We start from the raw sequence: 22,430 nt of genomic DNA, 5'->3' as shown, positions 1-22,430 counted from the left end.
ACAACATGCCCGTAACACTCCTATAACATGCCCATGACACTCCCACAACACTCCCATGACATGCCCATAACACTCCCATAACATCCCCGGGGCACTCCCATAACATGCCCATGATCTCTTTAGGCCACCACCCAGTCTCCATCCTGAGCCATCCATATACCGCTGAAGCCGCTTGCACAGTAGTGAATAATCGATCAAGTGTGCAAACATTGGTACTGCAAACACCTCTGGATCAGGCCCTTAATCTGGAATGTTATCCAGCTTTTAGCTTCAGGTAACAGGCTCCAGAGCATGGACCCCTATTTTCTAAATGTCGTTACCCTGTGTTGAGAAAAACATCTTTTCAACTTTATTTTCAAATTTGACATAGTATACGGATAAACTGTATTTGCTATACTATATGTTAATGACCAGTAAAAATTGCAAAACATATTGCTTAATATATAGTTCTAATTTACAGACTAACACACACCTGTAAAACAGAGGCATTGTCTAGGAGTAAACTAAGCTTAGTGCAGTTTGTTAAATACAGAATGGAGCTTATAACTAGTGATGTGCACCGGAAATTTTTCGGGTTTCGTGTTTTGGTTTTGGATTCGGTTCCGCGGCCGTGTTTTGGATTCGGACGCGTTTTGGCAAAACCTCCCTGAAAATTTTTTGGCGGATTCGGGTGTGTTTTGGATTCGGGTGTTTTTTTTACAAAAAACCCTCAAAAACAGCTTAAATCATAGAATTTGGGGGTCATTTTGATCCCATAGTATTATTAACCTCAATAACCATAATTTCCACTCATTTCCAGTCTATTCTGAACATCTCACACCTCACAATATTATTTTTAGTCCTAAAATTTGCACCGAGGTCACTGGATGACTAAGCTAAGTGACCCAAGTGGCCGACACAAACACCTGGCCCATCTAGGAGTGGCACTGCAGTGTCAGACAGGATGGCACTTCAAAAAAATAGTCCCCAAACAGCACATGATGCAAAGAAAAAAAGAGGTGCACCAAGGTCACTGGATGGCTAAGCTAAACGACCCAAGTGGCCGACACAAACACCTGGCCCATCTAGGAGTGGCACTGCAGTGTCAGACAGTATGGCACTTCAAAAAATAGTCCACAAAAAAGCACAAGATGCAAAGAAAAAAAAGAGGTGCACCAAGGTCGCTGGATGGCTAAGCTAAGCGACCCAAGTGGCCGACACAAACACCTGGCCCATCTAGGAGTGGCACTGCAGTGTCAGACAGGATGGCAGATTTAAAAAATAGTCCCCAAACAGCACATGATGCAAAGAAAAAAAGAGGTGCCTGACTTAAACAAACCACCTCACCATCAGAATCCTCCTTGTCAATTTCCTCCCCAGCGCCAGCAACACCCATATCCTCATCCTGGTGTACTTCAACAGTGACATCTTCAATTTGCCTATCAGGATCTGGACTGCGGGTGCTCCTTCCAGCACTTGCAGGGGGCGTGCAAATGGTGGAAGGCGCAACCTCTTCCCGTCCAGTGTTGGGAAGGTCAAGCATCGCAACCGACACAATTGGACTCTCCTTGGGGATTTGTAATTTAGAAGAACGCACAGTTCTTTGCTGTGCTTTTGCCATCTTAACTCTTTTAGGTTTTCTAGCAGGAGGATGAGTGCTTCCATCCTCATGTGAAGCTGAACCACTATCCATGAACATAGGCCACGCCCTCAGCCGTTCCTTGCCACTCCGTGTCGTAAATGGCACATTGGCAAGTTTACGCTTCTCCTCAGACGATTTTGATTTAGATTTTTGGGTCATTTTACTGAGCTTTATTTTTTGGGATTTTACATGCTCTCTACTATGACATTGGGCATCGGCCTTGGCAGACGACGTTGATGGCATTTCATCGTCTTGGCCATGACTAGTGGCAGCAGCTTCAGCACGAGGTGGAAGTGGATCTTGATCTTTCCCTATTTTACCCTCCACATTTTTGTTCTCCATTTTTTAATGTGTGGAATTATATGCCAGTAATATATCAATAGCAATGGCCTACTAGTATATATACTGCGCACAACTGAAATGCACCACAGGTATGGATAGATAGTATACTTGACGACATAGAGGTAGGTAGAGCAGTGGCCTTCTGAACCGTACTGCTATATAGTATATACTGGTGGTCAGCAAACTGTGCAAAACTGAAATGCACCACAGGTATGGATGGATAGTATACTTGATGACACAGAGGTAGGTAGAGCAGTGGACTACTGTACCGTACTTATATATATATATATATAGTTATACTGGTGGTTAGCAAACTGTGCAAAACTGAAATGCACCACAGGTATGGATGGATAGTATACTTGACGACACAGAGGTAGGTAGAGCAGTGGACTACTGTACCGTACTGCCATATATATAGTTATACTGGTGGTCATCAAACTGGGCAAAACTGAAATGCACCACAGGTATGGATGGATAGTATACTTGACGACACAGAGGTAGGTAGAGCAGTGGCCTTCTGTACCATACTGCTATATAGTATATACTGGTGGTCAGCAAACTGTGCAAAAATGAAATGCACCACAGGTATGGATGGATAGTATACTTGACGACACAGAGGTAGGTAGAGCAGTGGACTACTGTACCGTACTGCTATATATATAGTTATACTGGTGGTCAGCAAAATTCTGCACTGTCCTCCTACTAGTATATATATACTACAATGCAGCACAGATATGGAGCGTTTTTCAGGCAGAGAACGTATAATACTGGTGGTCACTGGTCACTGGTCAGCAAAACTCTGCACTGTCCTCCTACTATATAATACTGCTGGTCCCCAGTCTCCACAATAAAGCAATTAGCACACTGAGCACAGATATTTGCAGCACACTGAGCACAGTCAGATATGGAGCGTTTTTCAGGCAGAGAACGTAGATATTTGCACTTGCAGCACACTGAGCACAGATATTTGCAGCACACTGAGCACAGATATTTGCAGCACAATTTGCAGCCCACTGAACACAGAAACTGAGAGGACGCCAGCCTCGTCCTCTCACGATCATCTCCAATGCACGAGTGAAAAATGGCGTCGACGCGCGGCTTTTTATATAGAATACGAATCTCGCGAGAATCCGACCGCGGGATGATGACGTTCCGGCGCGCTCGGGTTAACCGAGCAAGGCGGGAGGATCCGAGTTGCTCGGACCCGTGCAAAAAAAGGTGAAATTCGGGCGGGTTCGGATCCCGAGGATCCGAACCCGCTCATCACTACTTATAACCCTTTTAGCGAGTACTAAAGGGGGTATGTCTCTTTGTCATATAAAGCCCTACAATTCCCATTTCCTATTCCAGTACCACTCTAATGCTGTGATTAGAATACCTAATAAGAGTTTTTTAGTCCTGGGAAAGCAGAGCAGTCTATCACCGCTCTTCAACTGCATACTTGATTACACTCCCTTCTCCCAGCCATGCCTCTCCCCTCCTCCTGGTGCTGCCTCCCTTCTTCCTACCAGCCCACCTCTCTTTTCCTCGAGGCGTTGCCTCTGTCCTTCTTCTCAGCCAACCTTTCTCTTCCTCTACACACTGCCTCCCTCCTCCCAGCCTGCCTTTTTCCTCCTCCAGGTGCTGCCTTCCTCCTACAAGCATGTCTTTCTCCTTCTCCAGGCACTTCCTCCCTCCTCACAGCCCAACTCTCTCCTTCTCCAGGCTCCACCTCCCTCCTCACAGCCCGACTCTCTCATCCAGACCCTGCCTCCCTCCCAGCCCACCTCTCTCCTCCTCCAGGTCATCTCTCCCTTCTCCCAGCCCGCCTTTCTCCTCCTCCAGGTGCTGCCTCCCTACTACCAGCCTGCCTTTCTCCTTCTCCAGGTGCTTCCTCCCTCCTCCTCCAGCCCACTTCTCTCCTTCAGGCCTGTATTCCTCCTCCCAGTCAGCCTCTCGTCTCCCCAAATACTGCCTCACTCCTCCAGCCAACCTCTCCTCTCCTCCTCCTGGCCTGCATCCCTCCTCACAGCCCAACTCTCTCCTTCTCAAGGCCCCACCTCCCTCCTCACACCCCGACTCTCTCCTCCAGGCTCTGCCTCCCTCCCAGCCCACCTCTCTTCTCTTCCTCCCAGCCTGCCTTTTTCCTCCTCCAGGCCCTGCCTTCCTCCTCCCAGCCTGCCTTTTTCCTCCACCTTCCCTCCTTCCTCCCAGTCCACCTATCTCCTCTTCTTGGCACTGCCTTCCTCCTTCCTTCCAGCCCACCTCTCTCTTCTTCCTGGAGCTGCCTCCCTCCTTCCTCCCACTCCACCTCTCTCCTCCTATGGGTGCAGCCTTCCTCCTCTTAGTCCACCCTACTCCTCCTCTAGGTGCTGCCTCCCTCTTCCCAGCCTGCATCTCTCCTCCTCCAGGCACTTCCACCCTCCTCCCAGCCTGCATCTCTCCTTCTCCAGGCACTGCCTCCCTCCTCACAGCTCATCTCGCTCCTCCTCCAGGTGCTTCCACCCTTCTCCCATCCTGCCTCCCTCCTTAAAGCTCATCTTGCTCCTCCTCCAGGTGCTTCATCCCTCTTCTCAGCCTGCCTCTCTCCTACTCCAGGCCCTATCTCCCTCCTCCCAGCCTGCCTCTCTTCTCCTCCAGGCCTGGTTTCCCTTCTCCCAGCCCATCTCACTCCTTCTCCAGGTGCTGCTTTCCTCATTCCAGCTTACCTCTCTTCTCTGGGCACCTCCACCCTTCTCCCAGCCTGCCTCTCTTCTTCTCCTGGCCTTGCCTTCTTCCTAAAAGACCACCTCTCTCCTCCTCCAGGCTCTGCCTCCCTCCTCTCAGCAAGGCCCTGCCTTCCTCCTCCCATCCTGCCTTTCTCCTCCTCTTGAAGTTGCCTCCCTCCACTGGAGTGTGTGTGGCCAGTGTGACTGTGTCTGCACAATAGATTCACTGTAAGCTGTTCCAAAGGCTAATAATTAGTCATCACCCTTCATTTTATCACCTCAAGCACTGTCATTCACTCTCCCATGCTGTTGCTTCTCCTACGTCAATCATTTGAGTCATATGACTTGCCCCCCAGCTACACCTCTGTGACAGTCACACTTTAAGTTAAGGGTCCTTATATCAGGCATCTATTGGGACCTTTCCCCTGTCTACTGATGTGTGGGTTGGGTTACCAGCAAAAGTCAGCATGTTGAACAATTCTGGTTGTACATTTTTGTCCTAAAAATGATTGGATCTGCATTGGAGAATCGCCTCTTAGATGTACTGTATGTTGTCTGATTTAAGAGATCTCCCACTGAGTAATGCAACTGTCAAGAAAAATGTTCTAGTTAATCTACAGTAGAATTATGTTTACAGTTAATAATACCATATCAAAAACTTCCATGCAGACAAAAAACCCACCCGAAAATCAAATTGTTGGTCATCATCCAAAAATTAGGTATTTTATTTGCAATAAGTTCTTGTCTTGTATCTATTATTGGGCCTTTGAAAGCCTCAGAAATTTAATTTCACTTTCCAGTTAATATATGTACATCTTGCGGGAATAATTAGGATGCCAGCACTTTCATGATCTATTATGGGGTATCCATTAATGTTCAATATAATGTAATCCAGGAGGCTTTGAAAAATAAAATCTTAGCTTATTATGACTCTGACACATGGAGGGAACATTTTTGATCACAGTAGACGGATGTAGCAAGACGCGGTTGCTAAGAAACAATTGTCAGTCATCTCTGACCAATCATAGTACTTTCTGCCAGTGATATCAGATATGAGGGAGCTGTATTGCATGTGGTGGGATGTAATAGCGTCCAAGATTGCTGGAGGTGCGGGATGTCGGATGATCTTAGAAGTTTCTTTAAAGGGGCAAAACCATGCCTTGTAAGTGATTTCCCCTTTAAAAAAAAGTCAGAGATCACACTTCCAGTGATCTCGGCTGCCATTTCACCCGGCACCTTGTGTTATGTACATAAAGGGAAGGTAGAATTTTTATAGTTGTCCCGATATTGAAGATAATACAGTTCCCATTTATTGGGACATGGCTATAGCTCTGAGCCACTTCCTAGACAATATACAGTATACATTAGACATTACTAATGTATTAATGACTCTAAAAGCTGCATCCTCATGACCATTGGCTCATGGTGTATCTGCTCACAAGCAGATACATCCTTCCCTTATGTTTTGCTTCCTACCGCTGTACCCTTGTCTTACAAGCCCAGAGTCTGGAGCCCATGCTCCTAAGCACTTGTTATGATTCCAGTACTCCTGACCGGAGGAGATCTTATGACAATGGCCAGAGTACTGGAAGGGAATGCTGGTTACGGGAGCAGGAAAGACTAGTTGCCCCTGGCGCCCTAACTCTATTGTCTCACCCGTGCTATCGGAAATCCCTTGCGAGACTATGGTTTCTTGAGCCCCTGGCAGCCACGTTTGAAAGGCGGATTATGTCTGCCCAACTCCGGTGCCCCCCGGTCTTAGTGAGAGACAAAGGGAAATCCGAGGCAGGATGATGACAAGAGGACCTCTGACTAACAACAGGCCAAGGGCAACAAGCTAACTAACCAAACCTGAAGTATGTGCGGAAAAACCGCCAGGTAAAAGGACAACCAAAATCCACTAGTCCATAACTCCTACCCAGCACCGCTGGATACCAGAGTGGATCTGTGGGAGCGGAATCCTCCGCAAAATGCTCCGAAACACAAATAATAAGTAATAAATAATAAAGCGGCCAAGCCGCAACACACGGCAACGCCGCGACTCACGAACACCACTGGATGTTTAAACGGTGCTCAGTCAGGACTCCAGGAACAAGATGACGACTTCCGAGTGCAGGACAACTGAGGACTGGAACGACCGGATACAGCAAGACTGGAAACACTCTCAGCAAACAGAGACAGCATGCAGGAAGCTATTACCGGCGTCTGTGTGAGGCACTGCAAGAGCATATAAACTGAAGCCCTCCAATCAACTGCTGACAGGGCTAATTGCGTGGATGCCGTGCAGCTGCCTTGCTGCACGGCCAGGAAACAGGTGCCCTACTTAATTTAAATGGACCCCGCAACGGGGAACGCGGTCCGCCAGTGGCGTCCCCGTTGCTAGGGTCCGTGCGGCTCCGTGCGCCCGGCGTCTAGCGTTGCCAGGGAGCCGGCGGCTGTACGCGTACGGCGTCCCTGGTTGCTAGGCGCCGGGCCGCACCGACGAGCGGACCCCGGCGCCTAACAGCACTTGCCTACTTCACATGAGTGCTACTTATCACTGATGTGCAAGCGCGTAGCTACCATAGGTGCAGGCAGTGCAGCTGCTATGGGGCCCAGAGCTGAGAGGGGCCCACCTACCCTGTCAAAGTTACATGTGTTATATACAGTTTTTGCCACTGGGTGGTACGTAAGGGTCCTTTCAAACTTTTTCTTGGGGCCTGCAATATATCTATGTATGCTCCTGGACCTGCTCATTGTAGTGTGGTATAAAATGAACTAGAGGGCATTATAATGTTATATAACATGAACTGGGGCCCTGTAATGGGGCACAATATGAACAGGGAGCACTATATATCATAATGTGAATTGGGGGTACTGTGCGGCATAATGTGTACTGGCAGCTCTGAAATGTGACATAGGGTGAACTTAAGCACTACTGCGATTCATAAAAGAAACGGGGGCACTACTATGGGGCATAGCATTAAATAAGGCTCTACTATGGTTCAGAAAATAAACTAGTGCACTATTATAGGACATGCAATTAACAACTGCTGCAGAGAAGTGTCTCTCTAGAAGCATTGGGATGGGGGCCCCTTCAAAATGTTGCAATGGGGCCCACAAAGTTCTGGCTATGCCCCTGCTGATGTGCATTGCCTTGTCAATCACGGATCTGCAATTCTATGTTCAGTGTATTCTCTGTCAATGCGTTGTTGTCAATTTCCTGTATAAATTATTTTTATTGCGTAATTATGTATTATTATTGTTGTCTGTGCATTGTTAGTATTGTTAAATATGTTCCCTGCTCACCTCCTATACTGTATAAGACGCTATATATGAATTTGTGATTTTTTTTTTCTAACTTATGTCCATAAAATAAAGATATTTAATCCAATATGTTACAAAGGAAATTCCTGTTTCTTCTGGAAATACTGTAGAAGTATAACATACATACGTTTTCTGGTAAAACTAATGTAGCACATAAAAATAGCAGATACAGTGTATATTGTCATTAAAGTGTAAACTACTAAGGTTAAAATAAAGTCTACAAAGTCACAATAAATGAAAAAGGCACATTTATTTTAATAAATGATAGCACATTTTGCAATAGGGTTTAACAGGGACCAACTCTAATCTACAAAGAGACACAATTTTAGGGCTGAGATCTACAAGCTAAGGGTGCTTGCTTTATAGGACACCAAAATAACTGTAATTCTGACTAAACACTTTATAGATCTCTGATATATTGTACATGAATTGTTATTAATTTGTGGATCTCTCTCATTGAATAACAGGCAGGACAGCCTCGCTGGTGGGAAACAGAAATTTCAGTCGATGGCAACATCAAGAAAGGAGAATTAATAACAAACAACCTGACCAAACTTGTCAAACCGGAACCCTATGAAATACGTCTGACCCCAATCAACAGATTTGGAGAGGGGGACTCAGCTATTCGAATTATCAAATATAGTGGTGAGTGGTGGAAAATGTGTAACTCTGATGTTTAAGACGTTGTATGGTAAGGTGGTCAGTCCTACCCTTCTATACCACTTGTATTCTTGGTAGAGCAAGCATACTGCAAGTCAAAAATAAATAAAAAAAACATTTTGTTTACTAGGTTAAAATTCAATGGTTAAGTTACGGGTTTGAGTCTACAACTGTCTCCTGTTTTGACCTGTACTCTACTCGTTAGCTCATATCAGTGTATGACATTGACTGTTCAACCAGCTTTTTACTTTGCAACCAGTTCCTCCAAGAGTCTAGATCCAATATAAACCCTATATCATTTGGTTCATGGACCTGATCACAGCTGCAGTCCCTATGAATCTCATAGTCATTTATTTAATCAATTGCAATCTATATAGATTTGAACTCCAGGTGTATTTTCACCATCACCAGTCAGCCTGATTAATGCTGGACATATACTGTACATGCTGAACCCACCAGTACTCTGACCAACATTAAATCAAATGTGGCACCCCTACACACAGACAGACAGTGGTCAAGTACCAATTGCATTTCTATGCATGCCTAAAATAATCTCATTACTCTGTTCAACAGTGGCAGCAAATTTGCTGATTACTAGCAATATTGCAGTGTGTGGCAAAAGAAGAACTAAAAAACCCATATAAGAAATAAACACTTTAAATGATCACATCATGGAACCTATAGTAGATAGAGCAAATTTTCTTCTGCGAAGCTGAGAGACCCCTTTGCCAAAATAGATCTCTGCAAGTCACCAACAGGATGTCCTGTGTTCTCCAATAAAGCAGAAGAAGTAAATATTTACTGTTCTTTAACTTTTTTATAACAGGAAATTATTTCAAATTGTCTGATGCCATGCCAGAATAAAAGACAAAAAGGGGGATATTTACTACAAATCAAGCAAAAATTGATGGAAAACACAAAATTTACCTTTTTTTAAGTAAATATACCCTATATTGTCTTATAAGCCTGCAATCTGAGCTCTGTCAGTATAAGGGTTCCATTAAATTCTGTTTCTGTTAAGCATGGTAAACGTCTGCTATAGTGAAAGCATATACAGTGTGTGGCTCTTCATGTATCAATCTATTTTTTTTTATTTCTTTGCAGCTCCAATTAATCCACATTTACGTAAGTATAAAAAAATAAAAATAAAATAAAAACATGACCATGCTGGGGAATGTAATTGCATTATCCATGCTTGCTTTAATACATAGTATCCTATACATGTGAATCCAGTCATTTATGCTGTGAATTTGAATTCATCTGACAATAATTGGCCACAAATTGCATGTATCAGGCCAAGATGACTTCCAGTATTGAGAAGTATTTGATATGGGTGCATAAGATATCAATCAGGGTGTGTGTTATATCTGGTCAGACAAAGGCAGCATGTGACTCCTAAACGCACCTATGCATGTATGGAAACCTTTAAGGAACACTGTGATATATTATTGTCAAAAACATATTTTTATTCCAGTGCATATTCACTTTGCTTTACTGCTATTGATGGTCTAGTTTTAGGGGTCTATTCATGTAGCAGTGAAAAGTGTGGAGAAGTGAGCCAGTGGAGAAGTTGCCCATGGCAACCAATCAGCTGCTGTGTATAATTTTATAGAATGTACTTTATAAATGTTACCTCAACACTGGTTGCCATGGGCAACTTCTCCACTGACTCACTTCTCCACTCTTTACACTGCTTCATGAATAGACCCCAATGTCACCCCTTCAGTAAGAGCAGCAATGGTGACACCAGCAATTTATAAAAAACTTCAAGTGTCCATTAGCCTCATTACAGTGACGGCCTTTAAATTACAACATTGCCAGTTGGTGACCATGCAATCAGTTGCCAGTTGGTATGGTAATCATACAGTCACTTGGCAATTGGTGACGAATGTCATTTTCACCTAGACCAAGCCAATACTTTGCTATGCGCCACTCCAATCACAGAAGGGATGCCAGGGATTATATAACATTTCCTCCAAAAATGTGTATTTCCCTGTGAATGTAATGCGTGCCGACATCAGCCTGTATCTACTGGCAAGTGTCACACAACTTGGTGTTGTTATTTAGCCATCCTGGCAGGCATTAGAGAAGGAGCTCATTTTTCAATGACTGATAAAGCTCGTTGTCAATGATAAAACTCGTTGCGTATTATAAATGGTGTTCCAGCCAATCAGCTCCCAACTGTCATGTGTTTAGCTCCTAACTGTTGTATGTTTGAAAAATGACAGTTGGGATCTGATTGGCTGGAGCACCATTTATCATACACAATGGGGGGAATTCAAATGTTTGAAAAGTCGGTTGGGTGTCTGTTTTTTCCTGTCTATTAGATAGGATAGAACAGACTCCCAACTGACTTTTCAAACAATTGAATATCCCCCAATGAGTTTTTAGCATCCACAATGAGCTTTATCATTTGTCAATAAATGGGCCCCTTAGTGTTGCTGATTAGCCCCTCCCATGGCCATACACAAGGTTTCCTTTGTTCCTAGCAGTTGTTGAGATATGATTTGTGCCTATTGATACTCAGGCTTGAAACTACATTGTAGAATATGTATACTGAATGTGAGATAACTATAAAAATGGAAACGTCAAATTGTTTTATTTATTTTTTCTATTGTTTAAAAAAAATGTAAATGCCTGTAATTGTGTATATGATGATACATTGGGGCAGATGTATTAAACCTGGAGAAGTGATAAAGCAATGATAAATAATGATAAGTGGAAGGATGCACCAGCCAATCAGCTCCTGTCATTTTTCAAACCCGTCATGATTGGCTGGTGTTTTATCACCTTCCACTTATCATTTCTTTATCACTTCTCCAGGCTTAATACATCTGTCCCAATATTGTTCTTTAATATGACAGCTGTGTTGAACGCAGAACCTCAAATGAACCGAGAATTACACATGGCCAATTTATTGTCTCTTACTGTACCCATCACCTAGGCTAAAGGCAGCCATTTTGCTTATCAGTTCACTAGGAGATCCAGTCTCAGGAATAAAGGGTCAGGCCCAAAATGGCTTCCTCTACTGTTAGTTTTTAAATTCATTTTTGAGAAATTGTGTATGTGAGGCAAAATGGATATGTAAGATATTTTTGGTCCAGAACTTTTAGCGTAAGAATAAAAGTTCAAACGTTGACCTTTATGGCTACTTTATGAATTTCTTTACGTGGAAAAAAAAATTGCGCTCGGTCTCTTCCATATAAAGTTCAGTTTTCATTACTCTGCTCGTGAACTTAGCTAAGCCCTTAACTCTGGCAGATTTCTACTCTTCCTGATATATATTTTTTCTTAATGAACACTGTAAGGCTTATTTAATAGCACGGTATATGTGCTACAAGTGTGCTATAACTGCATCAACCAATTTCACCTTTCCTTTCATTAGTCTAAATTGCACTAGATGGACCCAAGAGTGTTTGCTTTGGGTTACATCATATTGGCAACGTGTGTTATATTATCTTAATTTGTGCCTGGGGATTTCTCTGTGTGCTTGAGAACAAAATGTAATGGGGATTTCCACCTTCTCGTTCATTTATTGCCTTGTACATGTCCTGAAGCTTTTCTGCATTGTTTTTAATTCACTCTTCTTGTTCAGTATTTTATAGTCTTACCATTAGTGTTTCTATAATGGGTGCAATGGGTGTGGTGCACACGGGCCCCTGGGTCCAGGGGGGGCCCACACTGCACCCATTGCACCCATTTTAATACTTACCTTTCCGGAGTCCAGCGCTGGGAGCTGTGATTGCGCCAGAAAGCGCAGCCAAAATGGCCACCGCGCATGCGCGGTAGCCAAATTGGTCTCTGGATCATGGCAGGCGCCATGTTTATGGAGACCTGCGCATGCGCAGTAGACTCCGGCACAATGCCGGAGTCTATAGCGCCGTGCAGAGGAGAGTGCCCACACAGAGGTGCACACGGGCCCCCTCCTCTGTAGAAACGCCCCTGAGTCTTATATATCTATATATTAATACAGTAGCAAAAGAACGACTTTTATGAGTGACATACAGATGTAGTAACACTCATCTATCCCACAATATGCACAGATGGCATGACTGCTGTGCCCGGGAATGAATCTTGCGTGTTTGTATGCACGTGCATGCCATTTATTTCTATGGGCGGCCTGGCACATACTGCAGCATGCTGTGATGCATCGTGGCAACAACGAACGTGGCTATATCTGTATTTCTCTATCGTCCTAGTGGATGCTGGGGTTCCTGAAAGGACCATGGGGAATAGCGGCTCCGCAGGAGACAGGGCACAAAAAGTAAAGCTTTTCCAGATCAGGTGGTGTGCACTGGCTCCTCCCCCTATGACCCTCCTCCAGACTCCAGTTAGATTTTTGTGCCCGGCCGAGAAGGGTGCAATTCTAGGTGGCTCTCATAAAGAGCTGCTTAGAGAAAGTTTAGCTTAGGTTTTTTATTTTACAGTGATTCCTGCTGGCAACAGGATCACTGCAACGAGGGACAGAGGGGAGAAGAAGTGAACTCACCTGCGTGCAGGATGGATTGGCTTCTTGGCTACTGGACATCAGCTCCAGAGGGACGATCACAGGTACAGCCTGGATGGTCACCGGAGCCGCGCCGCCGGCCCCCTTGCAGATGCTGAAGTAAGAAGAGGTCCAGAATCGGCGGCTGAAGACTCCTGCAGTCTTCTAAAGGTAGCGCACAGCACTGCAGCTGTGCGCCATTTTCCTCTCAGCACACTTCACACGCAGTCACTGAGGGTGCAGGGCGCTGGGGGGGGGCGCCCTGGGAGGCAAATGAAAACCTATTAAAAGGCTAAAAATACCTCACATATAGCCCCCAGAGGCTATATGGAGATATTTAACCCCTGCCTGGATTCACAAAATAGCGGGAGACGAGCCCGCCGGAAAAGGGGCGGGGCCTATCTCCTCAGCACACGGCGCCATTTCCTCTCACAGCTCCGCTGGTCAGGACGGCTCCCAGGTCTCTCCCCTGCACTGCACTACAGAAACAGGGTAAAACAGAGAGGGGGGGCAAATTTAATGGCAATATTTTGATATATATAAAGCAGCTATAAGGGAGCACTTATTATAAGGCTATCCCTGTCATATATAGCGCTTTTTTGGTGTGTGCTGGCAGACTCTCCCTCTGTCTCCCCAAAGGGCTAGTGGGTCCTGTCTTCGTGTAGAGCATTCCCTGTGTGTCTGCTGTGTGTCGGTACGTGTGTGTCGACATGTATGAGGACGATATTGGTGTGGAGGCGGAGCAATTGCCAAATATGGGGATGTCACCTCCTAGGGGGTCGACACCAGAATGGATGCCTTTATTTGTGGAATTACGGGATAACGTCAACTCGCTTAAGCAGTCGTTTGACGACATGAGGCGGCCGGACAATCAATTAGTGCCTGTCCAGGCGCCTCAAACACCGTCAGGGGCTGTGAAACGCCCTTTGCCTCAGTCGGTCGACACAGACCCAGACACTGATTCCAGTGGTGACGGTGACGAATCAACCGTATTTTCCAGTAGGGCCACACGTTATATGATTTTGGCAATGAAGGAGGCGTTACATTTAGCTGATACTACAGGTACCACTAAACAGGGTATTATGTGGGGTGTGAAAAAACTACCTATAGTTTTTCCTGAATCAGAAGAATTAAATGACGTGTGTGATGAAGCGTGGGTTGCCCCTGATAAAAAGCTGATAATTTCAAAGAAATTATTGGCATTATACCCTTTCCCGCCAGAGGTTAGGGAGCGCTGGGAAACACCTCCTAGGGTGGACAAGGCGCTAACACGCTTATCTAAACAAGTGGCGTTACCCTCTCCTGAGACGGCCGCACTTAAAGATCCATCAGATAGGAGGATGGAAAATATCCAAAAAAAAAAAAAAAAGTATATACACACATGCAGGTGTTATACTACGACCAGCTATAGCGACTGCCTGGATGTGCAGTGCTGGGGTAGTTTGGTCAGAGTCCCTGATTGAAAATATTGATACCCTGGACAGGGACAATATTTTACTGTCGTTAGAACAAATAAAGGATGCATTTCTTTATATGCGTGATGCACAGAGGGATATCTGCACACTGGCATCACGGGTAAGTGCTATGTCCATTTCGGCCAGAAGAGCTTTATGGACGCGACAGTGGACAGGCGATGCGGATTCAAAACGGCATATGGAAGTTTTGCCGTATAAAGGGGAGGAGTTATTTGGAGTCGGTCTATCAGATTTGGTGGCCACGGCTACAGCCGGGAAATCCACCTTTCTACCTCAAGTCACTCCCCAACAGAAAAAGGCACCGACTTTTCAACCGCAGCCCTTTCGTTCCTTTAAAAATAAGAGAGCAAAGGGCTATTCATATCTGCCACGAGGCAGAGGTCGAGGGAAGAGACAGCAACAGGCAGCTCCTTCCCAGGAACAGAAGCCCTCCCCGGCTTCTACAAAAGCCTCAGCATGACGCTGGGGCTTCTCAAGCGGACTCGGGGACGGTGGGCGGTCGTCTCAAAAATTACAGCGCGCAGTGGGCTCACTCGCAGGTAGATCCCTGGATCCTGCAGATAATATCTCAGGGGTACAGGTTGGAATTAGAGACAGATCCACCTCGCCGTTTCCTGAAGTCTGCTTTACCAACGTCCCCCTCCGAAAGGGAGACGGTTTTGGAAGCCATTCACAAGCTGTACTCTCAGCAGGTGATAGTCAAGGTACCTCTTCTACAACAAGGGAAGGGGTATTATTCCACTCTATTTGTGGTACCGAAGCCGGATGGCTCGGTAAGGCCTATTCTAAATCTGAAGTCCTTGAACCTGTACATAAAGAAGTTCAAGTTCAAGATGGAGTCACTCAGAGCAGTGATAGCGAACCTGGAAGAAGGGGACTTTATGGTATCCTTGGACATCAAGGATGCGTATCTCCACGTTCCAATTTACCCCTCACACCAGGGGTACCTCAGGTTTGTTGTACAAAACTGTCACTATCAGTTTCAGACGCTGCCGTTTGGTTTGTCCACGGCACCTCGGGTCTTTACAAAGGTAATGGCCGAGATGATGATTCTTCTTCGAAGAAAAGGCGTATTAATTATCCCATACTTGGACGATCTCCTAATAAGGGCAAGGTCCAGAGAACAGCTAGAGATGGGATTAGCACTATCTCAAGAGGTGCTAAAGCAGCACGGATGGATTCTGAATATTCCAAAATCCCAATTAATGCCGACAACTCGTCTGCTGTTCCTAGGGATGATTCTGGACACGGTTCAGAAAAAGGTTTTTCTTCCCGAGGAAACAGCCAAGGAGTTATCCGACCTGGTCAGGAACCTCCTAAAACCAGGAAAGGTGTCTGTACATCAATGCACAAGAGTCCTGGGAAAAATGGTGGCTTCTTACGAAGCAATTCCATTCGGCAGATTCCATGCAAGAATTTTCCAAAGGGATCTGTTGGACAAATGGTCAGGGTCGCATCTTCAGATGCACCTGCGGATAACCCTGTCTCCAAGGACAAGGGTATCTCTTCTGTGGTGGTTGCAGAGGGCTCATCTATTGGAGGGCCGCAGATTCGGCATACAGGATTGGATCCTGGTGACCACGGACGCCAGCCTGAGAGGCTGGGGAGCAGTCACACAAGGAAGAAACTTCCAGGGAGTGTGGTCGAGCCTGGAAAAGTCTCTTCACATAAACATTCTGGAACTAAGAGCAATCTACAATGCTCTAAGCCAGGCGGAACCTCTGCTTCAAGGAAGACCGGTGTTGATCCAGTCGGACAACATCACGGCAGTCGCCCATGTAAACAGACAGGGCGGCACAAGAAGCAGGAGTGCAATGGCAGAAGCTGCCAGGATCCTTCGCTGGGCGGAGAATCACGTGATAGCACTGTCAGCAGTGTTCATCCCGGGCGTGGACAACTGGGAAGCAGACTTCCTCAGCAGACACGATCTTCACCCGGGAGAGTGGGGACTTCATCCAGAAGTTTTCCACATGCTAATAAACCGTTGGGAAAGACCAATGGTGGACATGATGGCGTCTCGCCTCAACAAAAAACTGGACAGGTATTGCGCCAGGTCAAGAGATCCGCAGGCAATAGCTGTGGACGCGCTGGTAACACCTTGGGTGTACCAGTCGGTGTATGTGTTTCCTCCTCTGCCTCTCATACCAAAGGTATTGAGAATCATACGGCAAAGCGGAGTAAGAACGATACTAGTGGCTCCGGATTGGCCAAGAAGGTCTTGGTACCCGGAACTTCAAGAGATGGTCACGGACGATCCGTGGCCTCTACCTCTGAGAAGGGACCTGCTTCAACAGGGTCCCTGCCTCTTTCAAGACTTACCGCGGCTGCGTTTGACGGCATGGCGGTTGAACGCCAGATCCTAAAAGGAAAAGGCATTCCAGAAGAAGTCATTCCTACCTTGATTAAGGCAAGAAAGGAAGTCACCGCGAAGCATTATCACCGCATTTGGCGGAAATATGTTGCGTGGTGCGAGGATCGGAGTGCTCCGACGGAGGAATTTCAACTTCCAAAAAGAATTGGCCTCAGTCCCTGAGGTCCAGACTTTTGTCAAAGGAGTACTGCATATACAGCCTCCTGTGGTGCCTCCGGTGGCACCGTGGGATCTAAATGTAGTTTTAGATTTCCTCAAATCCCATTGGTTTGAACCACTAAAAAATGTGGATTTGAAATATCTCACATGGAAAGTGACTATGTTACTGGCCCTGGCTTCCGCCAGGAGAGTATCTGAACTGGCGGCTTTATCTTATAAAAGCCCTTATTTAATTTTCCATTCGGATAGGGCAGAGCTGCGGACGCGTCCGCATTTTCTCCCTAAGGTGGTATCAGCGTTTCACCTGAACCAGCCTATTGTAGTGCCTGCGGCTACAAGCGACTTGGAGGACTCCAAGTTGTTGGACGTTGTCAGAGCTTTAAAAATATACATTTCAAGGACGGCTGGAGTCAGAAAATCTGACTCGCTGTTTATACTGTATGCACCCAACAAGTTGGGTGCGCCTGCTTCTAAGCAGTCGATTGCTCGTTGGATTTGTAACACAATTCAACTTGCACATTCTGTGGCAGGCCTGCCACAGCCTAAATCTGTTAAGGCCCATTCCACAAGGAAGGTGGGCTCATCTTGGGCGGCTGCCCGAGGGGTCTCGGCATTACAACTCTGCCGAGCAGCTACGTGGTCAGGGGAGAACACGTTTGTAAAATTCTACAAATTTGATACCCTGGCAAAGGAGGACCTGGAGTTCTCTCATTCGGTGCTGCAGAGTCATCCGCACTCTCCCGCCCGTTTGGGAGCTTTGGTATAATCCCCATGGTCCTTTCAGGAACCCCAGCATCCACTAGGACGATAGAGAAAATAAGAATTTACTTACCGATAATTCTATTTCTCGGAGTCCGTAGTGGATGCTGGGCGCCCATCCCAAGTGCGGATTATCTGCAATACTTGTACATAGTTATTGTTAACTAATTCGGGTTATTGTTTAGGAAGCCATCTTTCAGAGGCTCCTCTGTTATCATACTGTTAACTGGTTTTGATCACAAGTTATACGGTGTGATTGGATTGGTGTGGCTGGTATGAGTCTTACCCGGGATTCAAAATCCTCCCTTATTGTGTACGCTCGTCCGGGCACAGTACCTAACTGGAGTCTGGAGGAGGGTCATAGGGGAGGAGCCAGTGCACACCACCTGATCTGGAAAAGCTTTACTTTTTGTGCCCTGTCTCCTGCGGAGCCGCTATTCCCCATGGTCCTTTCAGGAACCCCAGCATCCACTACGGACTCCGAGAAACAGAATTATCGGTAAGTAAATTCTTATTTTCTATGATGCCGTTGTCTGAGCAGGGCACATCATATACCAAATTAAAGGTCTTATGGGGTAATTCAGACTGGATCACCTCAGCGGCAGTGATTGCAGTCTGACTTACTTTGTGGAGTGCGCACGCGTAGCGGCCGCACTGTATGTGCGCACCTCGGTAGCCCAGTGAGATGCTATCAGCATCTCACCATCTGCGATCGCCTCTGCCTGATTGACAGGCAGAGGTGATCGCGGGGTGGGAGTGGGTGTGCCAACGGCATAAGAACCCCATTGGCGGGGCGCTGTCCAGACAACGGAAGCGTGTCCGGACCGTTGTGGGGGGGGGGGGGCGTTCCACGGCGGCTGCGTGATGTCACACGCAGCTGCTGCAATCCAGAACGCGGCGGGTAGCTCCCTGCCAGCACACAAGAGCTGCACAGGTAGGGAGCTGCTCGCCAGGTACAAAAGCATTTAAAACTCATTGCAATGGTACTTCAGCCAGTGAGCTCCCAACTGTAATTTTTCAAACACATGACAGTTAGGAGCTGATTGGCTGGAGCACCATTTATCATACACAACAAGTTTTAAACAACTAAAAGTCATTGATAAATGGGCCCCTTGGTTGAAATCCTATGTCTACTTTAAGATGTACGGCGGCATGGTTTTGCCTTGTAAATGACTGCTGTTTTAAAAAAAAGTCTGAGTTCGGCCACCATCCCGCGTCCCTGTCAAACTCGGACGCCATTACATCCCGCCAATAATCTGGTTTGAGAGGAGCACAAACACTGCAGTGCATTTTGGTTCGCAATACGATTTGTAATTCATTGGGCAAGAAAGAAAGAAAAATTGATACAATGGTAACAAATAAAATCACTTTGTGTACACATTTTCATATGACATTGGCCCTCATTCAGAGTTGATCGCTCGCTAGCTGTTTTTAGCAGCCGTGCAAACGCATAGTCGCCGCCCATGGGGGAGTGTATTCTCGCTTTGCAAGTGTGCGATCACATGTGCAGCCAAGCTGTGCAAAAACATTTTGTGCAGTTTCAGAGTAGGTCTGACCTTACTCAGCCCTTGCGATCACTTCAGTCTTTTTGGTGCCGGAATTGACGTCACACACCCGCCCTCCAAGCGCCCGGACACGCCTGCGTTTTGCCTACCACTCCCAGAAAACCGTCAGTTGCCACCCATAAACGCCCTCTTTCTGTCAATCTTTTTGCGATCGGCTGTGTCTATGGATTCTTTGTTAAATCCATAGCTCAGCAACAATCCGCATTGTACCCGTACGACATGCGTGCACATTGCGGTGTATACGCATGCGCAGTAGAGACCTGATCACAGCGCAGCAAAAATGGGCAGCGTGCGATCTACTTGGAATGACCCCCTTGGTACAATTAACACACTTGTACTGTAACTTATAGTAACCAATGAGCTGTCAGCTATGCTAATGTCTTATTGGCTACTGTTTATTATCACTTTAGTGTCTAGTGGTAAACTCTATTTTCTGCAACTTTTTCTTACTTTGCGATGCTACAGTGGGCGATATCTTTCAACGTCAAATTCCTTACCATCTGGCTAATCGGTTCTGCACAATATCCATGAGCTGATTTGTAGTCAAGCTGTAATTGTGACAATATTTTGTTTAGTATTTTTGTTTAATATATTATGTATATTAAAACTTGGACATGCTCTATAAATTGCTGTATATTTCTTTCCAGGGCTGCATGAGAATTTCAGAACACTGGGGGCTGTTTGTGTCCTTTACAGTGTTTAACATTCTTTACCAGCCAGTTATAAAATAATTCATACAGTAAGAATTCCCTTATTAAATATTAATAAAGAGCAGAACCAAGTGCTCATTTGCAGAAAATTAAATTTCTTTTAAAGTTTCTAGAGTTTACAGGAACAATCTATGGTGCATATTTATTAATCAATATTTGTGGGATATCCCCCAAAAGCCCCCATTTCCAAGGGGAACCCACAAATATTAAAGATCCCCCAGATATCTGCTGCAGCTACTCAATTCCCTGCTGTAAATGCAGCCCCCATAAGTGTCTATGGAGACTGCTGTGCTGTCACATATGCTGTACCAAGCTTGGCCTGATAGTGAACGCCTTCTGCTGATGGCATTAGCCTGTAGTAGCCTATGGTGGTCATTCTGAGTTGTTCGCTCGTTTTTTTGTGCAGTTTTAGAGTAGCTCAATACCTACTCAGCGCTTGCGATGACTTCAGACTATTCAGTTCCTGTTTTGACGTCACAAACATGCCCTGCGTTCCCCTAGCCACGCCTGTGTTTTTCCTGGCACGCCTGCGTTTTTCCTGGCACGCCTGCGTTTTTTCTAACACTCCCTGAAAACGGTCAGCTGACACCCAGAAACGCCCTCTTCATGTCAATCATTCTGTGGCCAGCAGTGCGACTGAAAAGCTTCGCTAGACCTTGTGTGAAACTACATCGTTGTAATAGTACATCGCGCGTGCGCATTGTGCCGCATCCGCAGAAGTGCCGTTTTTTGTCTCATTGCTGCATAGCGAACGAATGCAGCTAGCGATCACCTCGGAATGACCACCTATGGCTACTATATTGCAAATTTTAACTGAGAGGATTCCTCTCCGCCTGCCACAAATGATGCATGCTCACTGGTTGCGGTGGTCCCAAACCAGGAAGCTTAAGGCCCATACACACTGGGCGATTGTGATCTCAAAGTAGTTCACTTTTGGCATCTTTAGCTACTTTGAGCTCAAACTCGCGGTGAGCTCTGATGCGCGCTCCCGCATCAACGCTAGCTGCCGCCATCCGTCGGGCTGTTTGTACAGCCGAGTGAAGCACTTTCCACAGTCTCCTACTGTGGAAAGTGCTTCACACCCACCCCCGTGAACATCGCTAGCACAGGGAAAATAGCTCAGTGTATATGCACTGAGCTGTTTTCCTGCCAGCGATGTTCACGATCATCGCTGTGTATATACGCTGGGAAAAGACGCCCATTGTGTATGCACCTTTAAGCTATCACTCTGTTTCCAGCTCCTCTCCGGGCCATGCTCTTATCGCAGCCTATCTCCCAGCAAGAAACACACAATTTGCATTAAAAATACAGATTGTGATAAATGTGTCCCTATAGGAAATAATTATGGATGGGAATGCTGGTGGAGATAGAGTACACTGTGGGCCTGATTCTCAGTTGGACGGTTCTCTTTGCATACTTGCAAATAGCGAGTTTTTGCATACAGCGAATAGGCAGAGTCAAATGTATGCATTTTATGTCATGTTATATGTATGTGCTGCCTATTTTGAGTTGGATGGAACCTTGTCAGATCTGTCTTTACATGATAAAGGGTGTTTTGGCGTGGGAACTGGGCAGTGACAATACAATCGCTTGTAACCACGCTGACTTGTGGGAGTGTCACAGGAGTGTATGAAAAGCTCCGTGCGAGTCGTGTATATTGGTACAGGAAAACGTGTTTTTGACGTATTTCTTGCACTTAGTGTAGGCCTGGTGCAAGTGCAGATACTAATAATGACAGTCAAGGCAGTCGGTGAAAAATCAATGGGCAGCATCAGCTTCTGCTTGCACACGCACAATCCCCACATCAGATGGTAGGATACTCAAATGAGTATAATGTAGTAAATCAGGACTATGGTGTATTTTCCACAGTGCATTGCGGTTATTATTCTAGTACATTATCATGCATGAACTAGCAGTATTTACTATATATATTTATCAAGGGACCCAGACCGTGTGCTCTTTTATGGTTAGCCAAGTCTCTGTGGTGGCTGACCACACCTCCTCTGGAGACTGGGCACACCCCTAAACATAGGCCCTTACCACTGCATCCCCCCCGGGTGGGCCCTTCATGCCCCAGTCTGACACGAGTGGGTTGCACCCAGGTCTCACCATTCCAGTGGGTGACACCAAAATTCCAGCTTCTCTACTGTGACAGTAGCCATGTGCTGCAGTGTGTGTGACATTATCCTACGACAACCAGCTCCTGTCACTGAGAAGAGCTGTCATTGGAGGCACTAGTCTTCGGGGGCAGCCCATCATCTCCTGGCACGCCCCCAGAGTGAGGTAATC

At 46.0% G+C, this 22,430-nt stretch overlaps 1 protein-coding gene across 2 annotated transcripts in view; it reads left to right on the top strand.

Annotated features, from left to right (window-relative positions):
- The window catches only part of MDGA2 (MAM domain containing glycosylphosphatidylinositol anchor 2), a 1,135,272-nt gene that overhangs the window by 1,056,202 nt on the left and 56,640 nt on the right, over positions 1–22,430 (top strand). For both annotated transcript variants that reach the window (XM_063947538.1, XM_063947537.1), the window contains exons 11-12: positions 8,424–8,601; positions 9,721–9,741. In XM_063947538.1, coding sequence (XP_063803608.1) covers positions 8,424–8,601; positions 9,721–9,741 — 199 coding nt within the window. The remainder of the gene's footprint in view (positions 1–8,423; positions 8,602–9,720; positions 9,742–22,430) is intronic.

This window comes from Pseudophryne corroboree, chromosome 12 (assembly GCF_028390025.1).
Source record: "Pseudophryne corroboree isolate aPseCor3 chromosome 12, aPseCor3.hap2, whole genome shotgun sequence".
NCBI classification, from domain to species: domain Eukaryota; kingdom Metazoa; phylum Chordata; class Amphibia; order Anura; family Myobatrachidae; genus Pseudophryne; species Pseudophryne corroboree.
This window is presented reverse-complemented; position numbering and strand designations above follow the sequence as displayed.